This window comes from Echinops telfairi, unplaced genomic scaffold (genome assembly GCF_000313985.2).
Source record: "Echinops telfairi isolate 266 unplaced genomic scaffold, ASM31398v2 ScPeMD7_7420;HRSCAF=8458, whole genome shotgun sequence".
Lineage (NCBI taxonomy): Eukaryota > Metazoa > Chordata > Mammalia > Afrosoricida > Tenrecidae > Echinops > Echinops telfairi.
Window position 1 is genome coordinate 51,591,809 of NW_022111320.1, and position 14,066 is coordinate 51,605,874.

Below are 14,066 nucleotides of genomic sequence, written 5' to 3' on the forward strand. Positions count from 1 at the left end.
GGGCCTCAGCGTCCACAGCCCACCCCTTCACAGATGCAGCCGGGACCCCAGACTCCTCCAGGAGTTCCGAAGGTCTTAAGGTAGAAGGGAGCCCTCTGTCTCTGCCCGGTCTGAGCTACTATTTTGGGGGGTGGGGATGCCCCCACCCCAGGGGGATGAGACGCCTGGGTCTGGATTCTCAGGCTCCCTGACTCAGGCCCTGGGGTCTCTGCGGCAGCCCTGCTGGGAGGTAGGGTCTGAAGGAGTTGCTCTCCAGGGAGGCAAGCTGCACCACGGGTGGGGGTGGGGCAGGGAGTTGGGGGGTGGAGGGGGATGGAGGAGCAGTCTGGGCCCGGAGTGACACTACCACTTGATACCACATCTTCCAATTTCTTCTATTAAAAAGTCTGCTCATTACGGGCATGCACTTATTAATTATCTCTGATTTGTTGTGAAACGCATGGGGTTTACACAACAGGAGCGGGAGGAAACAAAGCCCAGGCCGGGGCGCCCGCTCCCTGGCCTGCCCTCCGTGCCGCCTGCCCTGGCCTGGGGCCTGCGCCTGCCAGCCACAGTGGGTTATCAGCCATCTATCTGCATGTCCATCGTCATCGCAGGCTGCCCCGGGGACCAGTCATATAAACGGGCTAATTTCATGTTTAATGATCTTTAATCAGAACTGAGCGGGGCTGACGGAGGCTCTTAGAAGGTGAGGCTGGTGCCCGTGAGCGCCACCTGCCCGGAGGGGGGCCACTCCATCCCCACTCCCAGCGGGGCCATTGTCCAGGATGCCCTCCCCAGGTGCCCCTCAGCCCTGGTCAGTGCATGGGGCCTGGGAAGCTCCTCGCTCACTAGGGCTGTCTCCGCAGGGTGTGGCTGATGGTGCCTGCCCCTGAGGGGTCTGAGGCTGCAGCCTGGGGAGGGGGTGTTGGAGCTTGTTGCTGGGGGCAGTTCTGGGATGCCTCCCAGCAGGGAGCCAGGGAATGCAGGCCACTGGCTGGACACGTGGGCAGGCTGGCATGCCTGGCGTTGTGCCTGGGGAGACCATAGCTGCTCAGTCCCAGGGTGGCTCCCCGGAAGCCTTCCATGCACTGAGCTCCTGTGACTCCCCCACCCCACTCCACAGATGAGGAAACTGAGGCAGGCATAAGTAAGGCGCCTGGGCTCCAGCCCCACCCACCAGTTTGGGAAGGCTAGAGCCCACGTGGGCCGGCCGGGCTGGGCCAGGGGCAGGGGCCCCGGGCTCCAGGGTGCAGGCCTCTCCCGGCTCCCGGCTCCCACTGTAATGAAAGCTGACATGACGTCAAACACAATAAGGAGTTTCAGTTGATGAAGATCATTTCTGAACACACAAACCCATTAAACCGAGGGGGAAAAATATCAATTCAACACACTGGCTGGCGGAAAGAAAATGTGATTTGTTATCTAAAAGGGGGTTATAAACAGGGCTCCGATGCGCTGTCCCTGCGTAATGAGAGTGGCGGCAGGCGCAGAGGGAGGACCACGCATGGATCAGAGCACGGCCTTCACCCCCAACTTCCCAACAAGGACGGGAAAGGGCACGCGCAGGTGGGGGCCCTCACGCCCAAGCTTGGGCTCCAGCAGCCTTGCGCACCCCTCGAAGGCTGTGCTGGGACCTGCCTGCGCCTGGGCCATGCCTGGGCCACCCTGCCAACGCTCCCAGGGCTCCTCTTCTCTGGCCTACTGCTTCAGGGTCTAAGTGGAAGACAGGTCGGGTGGGCGTGCCTGTGTGTGTGTGTGTGTGTGAGAAAGACAGACACAAAGGCCTCCCGCTGGGCAGTCAGGGGTGGGGTGGTGGCTGTGTGTGTGTGTGTGTGTGTGTGTGTGGTGTGAGACACACACAGGCCTCCCCTGGGCAGTCAGTAGTGTGGCCGGTGGCTGAGCAGGGTCCCATTTGTGAAAGCACACTATGAGCAGGGTCAGCTTGGTGGGACGTGGTGACGTGGGACGTGTGATCAAGGGTTGGGGCGTTGGCGCAGGGGCTGGGCTCCACCCCCGGCCTGGACACGTCTGGGCTCCTGAGCAGAGTGAAGGCTGAGGCAGACGCCACTACGGCCCTGCCGATAGGGGCCCCTCTCTTCAGGGAACTGGGCTTCCTTAGGGGTCAGGGCCAACTCCCACCCCCCCAATGTTTGCACTTCTACAGCCACACAGGATCGAAGGGACCCCCCTGGGGGGGAGGAAGTAGCCTCAACATCTGACATCCTTCTCTGTCACCTGATGTTTAGCGGTCACTTTGCTCAAAGTGGGCAGAGAGTGGAGGGCATTGGCTCTTCTGAGCTCACACACGTGTCCCCCATGCTCGGGCAGGCATGCAGAAACCGCCCGTGCATGTGGCAGTGCAGGCTGAAGGGGTGACCGTGGGGTCAACATGGGGAGCAGCAGTTCTGGCCACGTCTGCTGCACTGGACGGTAGCTGCGGGCCTGGCCAGCCGGGCTGCACCAGTGAGGATGCCTGGCCTTCCTGCTCTGGTCTACTGCCAGCCCCGCTCAGCCGGGAGGACCGTGTTCTGAGGGGGCCGGCTGTCGCCAGCTTGGCAGAGAAGCTGGATGGCTGGAGCAGGCCTTCAGGCCAGGGCGGCCACCTGTCCTCTCTAGCCGCCTCCTCTGATCTGACTCAACCTTCATAGATGCCCCAGATCTCTAGCTGCCTCCTCTCATCTGACTCAACCTTCAGATGCCCCAGCCAGAGCTGCCCTCCCACCATCAGACTTCCCAGGGGGGGGCTATCTGCCCATCAGACTCCGAGGACAGGGCTTAGCCTCCAGAAGTCCCTGCGTTGGCCCCGAGGTCCTGGGGACCATGGCCTGCCCCAGCTCTTCCCAGGAGGTGGGTTAGGTGGCAGACAACGCTGGCACAGGTGGTGCTGGCGCCAGCACTATGCCCAGCAGGCTGGCATCTTCATCTGCCCTAAGTGTTATGGGCACGGAGCACCTGCTGCCTGTCTGCTGGGCCACGGGAGGTGCCGTCTGCTCAAGAGGGCCCGGCTTTCCTGACCTCCCATGGGCTGGGTCAGCCAGGGCTGAGGCCCCTGGAGTCAAGGGTGAGGGGTCTCAACGAGACTGGGGAGGGGGTTTGGGGCTCCACACTCAGCCATCACTGCCGGCTCTGTCCTAGCATTGACCCTCGAGACTAGGCTACTCAGACTTGGGCTGTGTGGGCTCCCTAGCACCTGTTCGTCTGAATTTGCATGCAGACCCACTATGTGCTGCATGCTAAGGACAGGCCACACCTTCTTGACCTAGTCAGCACCTCCTCTGCTGGATGCCAGCCTCCCGGTCCCATGGGTAAAAAGATGCGGGCCTGGCTGCTCCTGGTCACAGCGCAAAGGGCACCTGGCTGTGCTGAACCGCCTGGTGGAGCAGGGAGCCCCTGGACATGGGCCTGGCGCAGCCTGTACTGGGAGCTGCCTGTGATGGGGCATCAAAGACGAGTGCTGTGGGCAGCAGGGACCAGCCCTAGGTTTGGGGGCCAGAAAGAGGAGCAGCCCCTGGCCCCTATTTGGAGAGAGAGTTTTCACCCTGGATTTTGAAGGCAGGATCAGGGCCCTTCGGGGAGGAGGCCTAGCTTGGATCAAGGCCCTGAGCCTCTCTTGCGTCCTGCAGGCTGGGGAGGAGCATGTCCCCTTGCATGTCCCCTCCTGAAGGTCACCGGGAAGGAGAGGGTGATGGGCCCACAGGGGAAAGCATGCCCAGCCTCAGGCCCCTGCTCCCTGGCAGCAGCTACTGCCCGCCTCCTGGCAGCCCAGGCTGAGCTGGCCAGTATGGGGCTAATGGGCCCACCAGGAGCCCTAATGCCACCCAGCCTGGCAGCTGTGGCAGGTGCAGGGCCTCCTGCAAAGGGTAGTGACCCTGTAGCTCCGGGTGGAGGTGACCACAGCCCTATCCCACCTGAGACACCAGCAGGACAGACAGACAGGCAGACAGGAGGGCTATGGGGAAGGCGGTGTGTGCTGGCAGCATGCAGCTGGGCCCAACTGGGCCTGTGCATGGGAGGGGCGAGAGGGGGGAAGGCAGACACGCTCTACCTGTGGTCAGGTCCAGAGCCGGCTGGACAGGGTCTACTCCTACACATCTCAGGACAGCTGTACTCAGGGCCCGAGGGCTGGCACAGCCACACGCACCCACACCCTCACCCAGGTGGCACCTTGGGACTGACTATGTGACTCACCAAGTCAGAACCAACAGGTGGCACCTACGGTGGCCACTTCTTGCCCAGGTGGTCACTGAGCCCGAGAGGGACAGTGGCCCGGTGCCCAGGGAGCAGTCTTTCAACAGCATCGCCCAGTGCCCTGGGTGCCCACCCTGGCCTGGGAGAGCGGCCCCTGCCTCATGGAGTGTTGACAAGCCAGGGTGCTGCAGGAGGGGCAGGGCTGGGAGGCCCCATCTCTGCCCTTCCTGGGCCTGTCCTGGGAGGTGTGTGTGGTGGGAGCGTTTGAGTCTGGGATGAGAGTCTGCTGTGTCCCAGTGAGGGTCCCCATGCCCAGAGCGGGGTGGGGGTGTGTGAGGAGCTGGACAGCAGCCCTCCAGGGAAGGGACAGGACAGCTGGGCTCCGGATGCAGGAAAGGGCTGGGGCTAGGTGGAGGGGCGGAGGAAAGAGGAGAGGCGGGCATGTGGAGAACAGGGGCTGGGACTCTTTGGTAGCCTGCCTGGGAGGAGGCGGTTAGGTGCAGGGTCATGGTGGTGGTGAGAGAGAGAGCTTGGCTGCTGTGTGTTTGGAATCCAGGGGCTGAGGAGGCCCCGGGCCCAGGGCTGGAATGGGGAGAGGGAGGAAGGGGGCGGGGACCAGCTCCGGACTCCACACTTCAAACTCACTGCTGACTCATCGGGAGCCTCTAGAGAGGGCAGAACTGTCCCTGTGGGCTTAGGAGACTGTAACTCTTTAAGGAGTAGAAAGATTCACAGTTCCCCTGCAGAGCGGCTCATGGTTTTGAACTGCTGACCTTGTGGAGAGCAGCCTAGCTCATAACCACTGCGCCACAAGGCCTCCTTAGCAATGGGTGTCATTGGCTCATTTATTTATGCACTGAAAAAACTATGTCCCCCTAGCCCCACGTCAGCTCATGCAGGGCAACACCAGCAGCCCCCAGGCCGTGGAGGTAGAAGGTCATGGTGTGGTCAGGTGGCTCAGGGGGTGGGGGTCTGGGAGCACGGGGCAGGCTGAGGAGGCCAGGAACATGGCCGTGAAACCATTGGCACCCAGCAACCTGGTCATGCACCTCTGCCACCACAGGTGACTCGGGCAGGTCTGGCTACCTGGTCCCTCCGTTCTCTGGTCAGGAAATTAGGGCTAATAATCAGACCGGCTTCTCCGTGAAGGGACTGCAGTTTGAGCAGTTGGAGGGTCACCCCACTGTGCCCACCTGCCTGTGAGGCCTTGGGTGAGCCCACCTCTCTTGAGGCTCAGCCTTCTTGTCTGAAACAGGGGTCTGCTCGCCCCTGGCCGCCCATATCTGACCCAGAGACGCCTCCAAGGTTGAAGCGGGTCTTCTTGGACCTGCGATCTCAGCCCCAGGGCCTCCTGGGAAGACCGGGAAGGACTCAGCCCTCCTCTTGTCAGCATCTCCGCGGTCAGTTTCGCAAAGGTTCCGTCTGACAAATGCTTCGGTCAAGAGAGGCCTCTCGGGCCTGCGGGCCTTCCAAGAAATCCGGCCCTCCCTTTAACAGGGGACAGCACTGGCTTCGGCGAATGCCACTTCAGACGACCTGGCTGCTCCCGAGAGACTCCACGTTCCCCCTGGGAACAGGCTCTCCTGTCTGAGCCCGTTCCCCAGCACTGGAGGGTGGGGGCGGGGGAGCCTTCAATGCTTGCTGCAACAGTGACCGGCTCTTCTCCACAGAGCCCCAGCACCTCCAGGGGGACTGGGCATGCCCTCAGCCCTGCTGAGAGGCGGCAGGCTGAAGGGGGCTGCTGTCAGTGCCTTGGTGCCTACCTTGATGTTGTCCTGCCAGCGGTGGGCTTTCTGGAAGTTCTCCGCGGCGTCGGCCAGTCTCTGGGGGTGGGGGTGTGGGGGGAGAGCAGAGGTCAGGGGCGGAGTAAGGCAGCCCACCGGGGGGCGTCTCTCACCCTTCTCCACCCAGGGAGGGTCAGGGACCCTCCATCCCACCGGGGACTCCTTGTTTTCCTTTTTACGTTTTGTGGTGGTTTGGGTGAAAGTTTACAGAGAAACCTGTTTCCCATTCGGTAATGTGGATACGTGCTGCTCGTGACACCAGTGGCAATCCCCTCAATGTAACAGCGCCCCCCACTTTCTCCCAGCACCCCCCATTTCCGACCGTCCTTTTTCCTCCCCCTTCCTGCCTCCTGGGCTTCATTTTTGGGGGAACGCTGCCCTTCAGCCCCATATAGCTAGTGGTCCTACGGCGTGTGCGCGCGTGTGCGTGTGTGTGTGTGTGTGTGTGTGTGTGTGTGTGTGTCAGGTCACAGGCCCGGTGACCGGAGCCAGACCGTGACTCAGTAAGATGGGAGGGGCATTGGGCGTGGGTTACGGGGTTGGTGAAGACCCCTGGGTGATCCTTGGCTGCCAGGAGAAGAAGCACCATTGTCTTAGAAGAAGGACAGCCGGGATGCTCCTGGGAGGCCGGATGGTGAGGCTCCGAGCCTCCAGACTCGGACGGGTCACCAGGGCTCCTTGGAGGAGGACATACTGCTCAGTCAGGCAGGGGTCAGCGAGGAGGAAGAAGGTCTCCATTGAGCTGGATGGACACGGGCCGGAACAATGGGCTCGGGGACGACAACAGTGTGCGGACGGCCGCAGACAGGAATGCCTTGAGCCAAGTCTGACCCCATGACCACTCACAGGAACCATGACCAGAACTGGCTGAGAGGTGATGGACCCTGGGGTGGTGGGTCTAACTGTAGGCTGGAGGGGTGTCTCAGGGCCACCTGTCTCCTTAGATCACTCAAGTCTGGTCTCATGTATACATTAAGGATCTTGAGTTTTGTTGTCTATCGCCCCCTCCTCTGCCCAGGACTTTCTACGATGACCGGGATGGCTGGCCCTGGGTCGTCTGGTCTCAGGCTAGTGGAGGCTGTGACCCGTGGGGCCCACTTGCCCCTGGAATGGATGGTCTCTTTGCAGTTTTGCTCTTCCTCACGTGCTTTGCTACAGACAGACAGGTAGTCCTTGCAACTGAGATGGCTGCTCACGAGCTTGTGAGGCCTTGGTCCACCAGAGACTCCTGGGCCTGACATGCGCAGAGCCCCCGCCCACAGCCACGTTTACACAGGAAGGGTGAGGCCTGTGCAGAGACCCAAGCGGGGGTCCCCCGCCCCGTGGGACTCCAGACCACTCGGCCCAGAGAGCTCCAAGCCCTATTGACACTCTCAAGCACCCCAAACCAGTGTCACCCCAGCATCAAGAGGAAAAAACCCCAGAGTGCCCCCTAGTCCCCAGTGGGCTCAGGGCTCAGCAGGAGGTGCCCACTCCCCACCATCCCTCTCCCTGACTTTCTGAGCCCTGTCCTGGCACCGCCGGGCTCCCCAAGCCCTCTGTGCACACAACCTGGCCCATTTTGGGGGCTCATTGCAGCCACATCTGCGGGCACGACCTGGCGCCTGGGAACAGACCGCCTTGCCCCAAGAGCTCTGCCGAGCATTGCCCATCTCAGACCCTGTCACCGAGGGCCCTGTTCGTGGCTCTGGGTCCCAACCTGGGCCACACCGGGCTCTTGCTTAGGGTCTCCTTCCAAGAAGTCTCAGGGCTTCCCAGGATGGGGCTGAGCCTGGCTCTTCCGGGCTTCCCCGAAGAGCTGTGTGTGGCAACCAAGATGACCCTACCGGACATCAGGTGCTCTGTGGGCCGACAGCACGCGTGCATCTGCCGCCGGCCTGTCGAGGGCCCGTGACAGACAAGGGCACACAGCACAGAGATGGCCAGCAGACGGCCCGAGGTCATGCAGCCTGGGCTACACTGGAGCCTAGAGCCCAGCCCTCAGCACCTGTGGCTGAGCCCCCCACCCCATGCCAGACTACCCTCTGTGGGGTCCACCAGGTCTAGTGGGGGGCTGAACAACTCAGAGGGCAGTTCTGGCCTCCTGACCCCGCCCCACGATGCCATCTGGATCCCATGAGCGCTGTCCTGGGTGGAGGCTGGGGTTTAGCTTGTAGGCCCCTGCCCCCACTCAGGAGTTCTCCCACCTTGGCATTCAGGACATCAAGGCCCACCCACTGGCCCAGACCTGACAGGCAGGCGGATTCCCAGAGGGAGGTTCTAATAGAGCCCGGCTGAGGGGATGTGGGCACGTGCAGGTATGAGGCCAGCTCTCCAGCTGGCGTCTGACACGGTGGGCATCGTGGGACCCACTCCGGGCGGGCATCACCCTCTGCTCTTCTGGGGCTGTTTCAAGGCCTTTCCTCCACCTGGGCCCGGGGGATGTGCCGAAGCCCAGGGACTGAGCCTGAGGGGCAGCTCTTGCAGAAGGGAGGGGAGGACAGTCACTCGCTGGGGTTCCATTCTCACGGAAACGCCAAGGGAAGGATGGAGAGGCCAGTCCAGATGGATACCAGGGAAGGTTCCAAACTGAGCCCTGCCCCTGAGGAGCTGTCCTCTGCTCCCTCTCAGGCCTGGCCTCTGACCCTGGGCACCACTGGCTGCGAGAATGTGCTATCCCTGTCCTCCAGCCCACCCCCACCCCCGGCCCCCTGAGCTCCATCCCTGTCCTCCAGCCCACCCCCACCCCCGGCCCCCTGAGCTCCATCCCTGTCCTCCAGCCCACCCCTACCCCCACCCCCGCCCCCTGCCTCCCTGAGCCCCTGGAATCCGGAAGATCTAAAGGCCCGGTCAGCCTGCTGACTCCTGAATAACAGCATTGCAGTCGCCATGGCGAAAGGATTACCTTTAATCCTCAGTAACGATCAAGCCATTATTATTTTTCAGTGTTACAGATCAATCAGTCCATCCCCGGGCGCTGGACGTGGGAGAACACTGCTAACTACTCAGGCCTGGTGGCATGGAGGAGGGGCCAGGGCGGCTGCATGAGGGGCCGTGGGCAGCAGGGGCCACAATCAGTCAGGCCCGCCTGCCAGCAGGAGAGGCAAGAGGGACACCCTGGCCCTCCACGTCCTGTCTGGAGGGGCGAGAGTAACCGGCAGGCCCTGCTCGTGATGCACAGCGCTGGCCGAGGTCAGTTCTGCGGAAGGTCTCACCCAGAAGCTGGCTGCCTCCTCTGCCGTCCTGTCCTTCCCGCTGGCCCCCCACCTCTGTCTCCGGTTCTGGATGCCCATTCTTGTCCCTGCTGGGACACCCTAAGCCAGCGGTTCTCAACTTCCCTCATGCCGCGACCCTTTCATACGGTTCCTCATGGGGTGGTGACCCCCCAACCATAAAATTATTCTCGTTGCTACTTCACAACTGTCATTTTGCTACTGTGATGAATTGGTGACTCCTATGAAAATGTCGTCTGACCCCCAAAGGGTTCGTGACTCACAGGTTGAGAAATGCTGCCCTAAAGGGAGGGGTCTTCAAACTTAGATCCACCTGCCTGGCCCATGATGGGCACTCAGAGCCTCAGGCTGACCCTGACCCTCCCCCAGGCTGTCTTCCACTGCCCTGCACACCCCCGTGCCCCCCCTCCCCCTGCCTGGGCAGGAGGCAAGAGAAGAAAACCAGCAGAGGGGGAGGGGCTGGAGGGCAGGGGAGAGTCCACTCTGGAGTCCCAGTTGGGAGGCAGGCCGGGCCTAGCTCAGCCCCACTTGGAGGGCTCTGAACTTTGCTGGCTCTCCCCGCCCAGGCCTTGCACACAAGCCCTCCACCCCCACCCCCGGCCCCGCCACACCCTCTCCCAGGTTCCTCTGGCCTGCCCACTCCTTGTCTTGAGTCCTAAGCTTAAACCTCACCTTCTCTTCCCAGCCCTCGCTGACCTCTGCCAGAACCCCTTGGCCAAGCCCCACCTGTCTCAGACCGGGGTCCGCAGCCCCCAAGCCCACAGCTCAATGACAGCAGTGTCTGGCACCTGGCATACAGTGGGTGCACAAGGCATGTCGGCTCACCGAAGGTTAGGGCACTGCTGGACCTGGGCTCAGACCTGGGTTGGGCCTGGCTTTGCCAGGCCAGCTGTGTGACCCCAGGCATGTGCTCAGACCTCGCTCGGGCGCGGCAAAGCCCACGCTGTCCCCCCCTCCCCCTTGGCCCCCCTCCCCCGTTGGTCACCACCACGGCATGGCGGGCGTTGGCGTGGGGCTGCTCCTGCCAAGCCCATCCCGGCAACAGCGAGCATTGCGGAGACGATGATCAGCGTTTCACTCAGCAACCACTTTCCGTTCTTACAGGAAAGGGCAGGGACACGGGCCAAGCACAGAACTCCCCTGGGGGGCAGCCCCTTGCCCTGGGCACCTTCAAATTTCACCAAGTCAAACCTGTTCCAATTGCCACAAAAGCAAGGCAGACAGTGCCTGAGCGAAAAGACTTGCATGCTGGGAGTCCACTCAGGCTCCCCGATCCTCTTCTCCATCGGCAACTCCCCAAAGACTCCCCACCACCTTCTCCTCACCTAGGAGCACTCCGGCCCAGCCAGACCATCGGAATCACTTAATAGGAATGGGTTGTTCTACTGAAGACCCCTCAACCCCCCACCCCCACCACTAGCCTGGCTTGAAGGGGCCTCGGGCACCGGCCTGTCCAGCGGTCTTAATTGGTAACAGCCACTCTCCTCGCAAGAGGCCATGCAAGGCTTAGGATAAGAGGCGCTGAGCCTGGGGGGCAGGATGCTGAGATGGGGCACTGGGGCCTGAGCTGTGCAGAAGCTGAGACTGGGACAGGAGGCCTCGGCTGGCCCAGAGCAGAGTCACAGCTTGAGAAGGAACCCGGCCCCTCGGAGGGGGGAGGAGAGGGCAAGAGACATGCCCCAGGGTACCTCCCGGGGCCACTGGTGTGGGAACCCCCCACCCTGGGAGCTGGGTTTGCTGCCACTTGCTTTTATGGGTGGCGATGTGGGATGAGCAGTTCAAACTCACCGGTCGCTCTGCGGGAGAGTTTCCGGGGGGGCTGATAGCAAGGGTGACCACAGAACCCCACTCAGGGGAGCGAATGACGATGTTAGCTGAGTGAATAGACTGGATGGGGTAAGACAGCCAGAAAACCACCACCCCATCATAAGATAAGCAGAGATGATAAGAATGAAGGTTCTTGGAGGGGGAGGAGGCGGGAGGGGATCAAGGGGAGCTGAGATCAAAGAGCTCAAGAAGGAAATGTTTGGAAACGGATTGTGGTAGAAATTGTCCAATTATGCTTGATCCCGTTGAATCAAGGGATGTTATAGTCTCTGTAAGCGCTCCCAATAAAGTGATGAATTAAAGAAAGAGAAGGACAAGTAGGTGAGCCGTTTCAGAGACTGTCCTCTGGGTCCCTGTGGGTCAGAAGGGAGGAGGCCTGGTGGTGCGATCCGTGTGGTCAGCGGTTTCAAACCACCAGCAGCTTCCCACAGGGGCGCCGTGAGCCGGCTCTGACCCCATGGCCGTGGGTTTGCTAAGGATGAGTGCGTGGCAGGGGGCATTTTACAGGTGAGAGGGGCGAGACAGAGCACTGTGGCCTGCTCTAGGCCCTCGGGAGGAAGCGGTGGGTGGAGGACCCCCTCACAGCCCCGTGACCTTGGACTCCTGGGGAAGGAGTCAGGTCCTGCTGGTGCACCCTGGCTAGGTTGGTCTCAGGGCCCCAGACACACCCCTCTCTCCCGGAGTGGTTCTTTTGCCCTGTCCCCAGCATGGGGGACCTGGGGCCGGCCTCCCCGATGCTGCTCTGTGCCCAGCCTGACTCTGGAATCACTGGGCTCAGGGCAGGGGAGCCCCTAGGGTGCCTAGCAGCCCCCCACCCAGTGCACACTGCCGTTGCTAGCACCCCCTCCCTACCTGTGGGCCCTGGAACTAGCTCTGTATTGTGCGCTGATAGATACTAAATACAGATTTCCAATTTCCAGAGCTGTTATGGTCTAATGAGTAAATAATATACATATTTAAAACTGTCTAAAAACATATCTGCATAATTAAAATATCTGCATAATAATGAAGCCAGAGGCAGCTAGGGAGGAGGGAGCTGGATCAGCAGGCTGACAATAGGGGCCGGAGTGCAGTGGGGCGTGGGGTCCTCCTGGCCGCAGCCTCAGTGGGCACTGGTTTGTTCATCCACCCCCTGTCCCAAGAGGGTACATCAATGGTCACGGGCAAGGATGGTCCCGACTGGGCCCCCGGGGGAGGCACACGCGTGGACAGGCAGTTCCTGCACAACAGCTGCCTTGACTATGCACTTAGCTCCCCCATCTCCCTGAGCACAGGATCTCGGGGCATTCAAAGCTCGATGGGCATGCATGCCGCCCTCCCCCCCCTCCCCCCGCCTGACCCCTCCCTTTGTTGGGTTCTGAGGGATAGACAGGAGTGCACCGGGATGCACAGACCAGGACCGGTCCTTTGTGCACCATGGGTCATGGAGGACACTGGAGGCTAGCTTCCCAGTCAGGTGCCCTTCAGCTTACCCCCCGCCCCCCAGCAGCTGGTGGGGCCAGAAGGAGCCTTCCTCTCTGCCCCTCCTCTTCCTGACTGAGGCCCCTCCCTCCTCCCGGACACATTGGCTCCTGCCCCCTGACATCACCAGCCTGCCTCTTCTGTGTTAATCGGGCTTCCAGAGCCCAGAAGGAGGTGCCACCGGGGCAGTGGTGGCGGGAGGGCAAGTGGGGGGGCGGGCAAACCCCGAGTACATTTCCAGCAACAAAACCGCAGGGGACAGACACCCCAGCCAGCCACCCAGGTGCCTGGCGGGGTAGGGTGAGGAGGGGAGCTGTCGCATGCCTGGGGGGGTGGAGGGTGGGAGCTGTCACGGAGGCTCACTGCCGGCGCCCTGACCTTTCCCTCCCAATGGCAGGCGCCCTCCACAAGCGGGTTTAAAAAAAAAAATTGGCAAGATTTTTTTCCCCTCCCTTTTAAAAAAAGGTCAGGATACGTGTAACAGGGAAAAACTCATTCCGAGTTCTGGCTTCCTGCGGAGGGGTGCCTGCCTCTCCACCCCGGGGCCTGGCGAGGCAATCTGGGCTTGGGTGCTGATTACTGGCCCCTCAGCCCTGCCTGGCAGCAAAGGAGGTTCTGGGAGGAAGACGGGGATGGCAAGTCCTGGAGCATCGTGGGTGGAGAGGCGAATGTCCTAGAGCCTCCGCTCAGACATGACAGGGGTTCCCAGGACACCCTGGGGCTCAGGGATAGCTGCCATTGTTGCTCAGGTCTGGAAGCCACTCAGAAAGCCTTGCTCTTCTCCATCACAAGTATTTTATCAAAAGAGGGGCATTTAACCTCAGGAGGAGGGGGACATGAACTCTGAGAGACACTCCTTCCCAGGGAAGGGCCGGAGATGATCTGCCACCCATGGGCCACCACGCCGGCCTTAAACTGGAACCAGGGCCATGAGGGCTGGGTGCACTGTGGGACATGAGTGTGTGCACTGTGCATAGGGTAAGGAGAGGGCCCTCCCACAAGACCCCCTGCCTGTGAAAGACCAGCCTAAACTTACAGACCAGCTTCAGGGCAAGCCCACGCCCCAGGCCCAGCTGGTCTGGCCTCTGAGGAAGGCGCCTCCCCTAGAGGCTTCACTTTGGCTCGGCTTGTTGGCTGTTTGCAGAGGGAGGGAGGGGTGAGCTCCCTGTCCTTGGGGATGTGTGGGGTGCCCCGGAGCACAGGCCTGGTTCTTGGGGCCACAAATTCCTGCCTTGCTCAGTGTCCTCAGCCCGGAACAACTCAGTTACGTCGGGCAAACAGCCTGGGCAACGCTCTTGCTCTGAGGCTCGGAGCTCAGGCCTGCAGAAGGTGGGGAGGGGAGCATCGAGCCTGCCAGGGCCCTGCCTCATTCAGTCTCGTGGGGGACAAGAACTCTCCCACCTGGCTGGCCCCTCCCCAGCACAAAGCCCACCACTCCAGGGTGCACCCACTCATGGTGAGTCAAGTCTAGTCCCAGAATTTTGCCCGATTTTCTCCCGTGGGATTAGGACCTTGTATAATTCGCTAGTTTCTTTCCTCCCCCACTTTTTTTTTTTAACACGATGACAGCCCATGCAGATGGCATCAGGTGAAGATGGCAGGCGGTGGGGGG

General features: G+C 61.4%; 1 protein-coding gene across 1 annotated transcript in view; it reads right to left on the minus strand.

The window, feature by feature from the left end:
• Window positions 1-14,066, minus strand: part of CACNA2D2 (calcium voltage-gated channel auxiliary subunit alpha2delta 2) — a 117,681-nt gene that overhangs the window by 27,104 nt on the left and 76,511 nt on the right. The window contains exon 3 of the mRNA XM_004715242.1: window positions 5,934-5,993. Within this exon, the coding sequence (XP_004715299.1) occupies window positions 5,934-5,993 (60 nt within the window). The remainder of the gene's footprint in view (window positions 1-5,933; window positions 5,994-14,066) is intronic.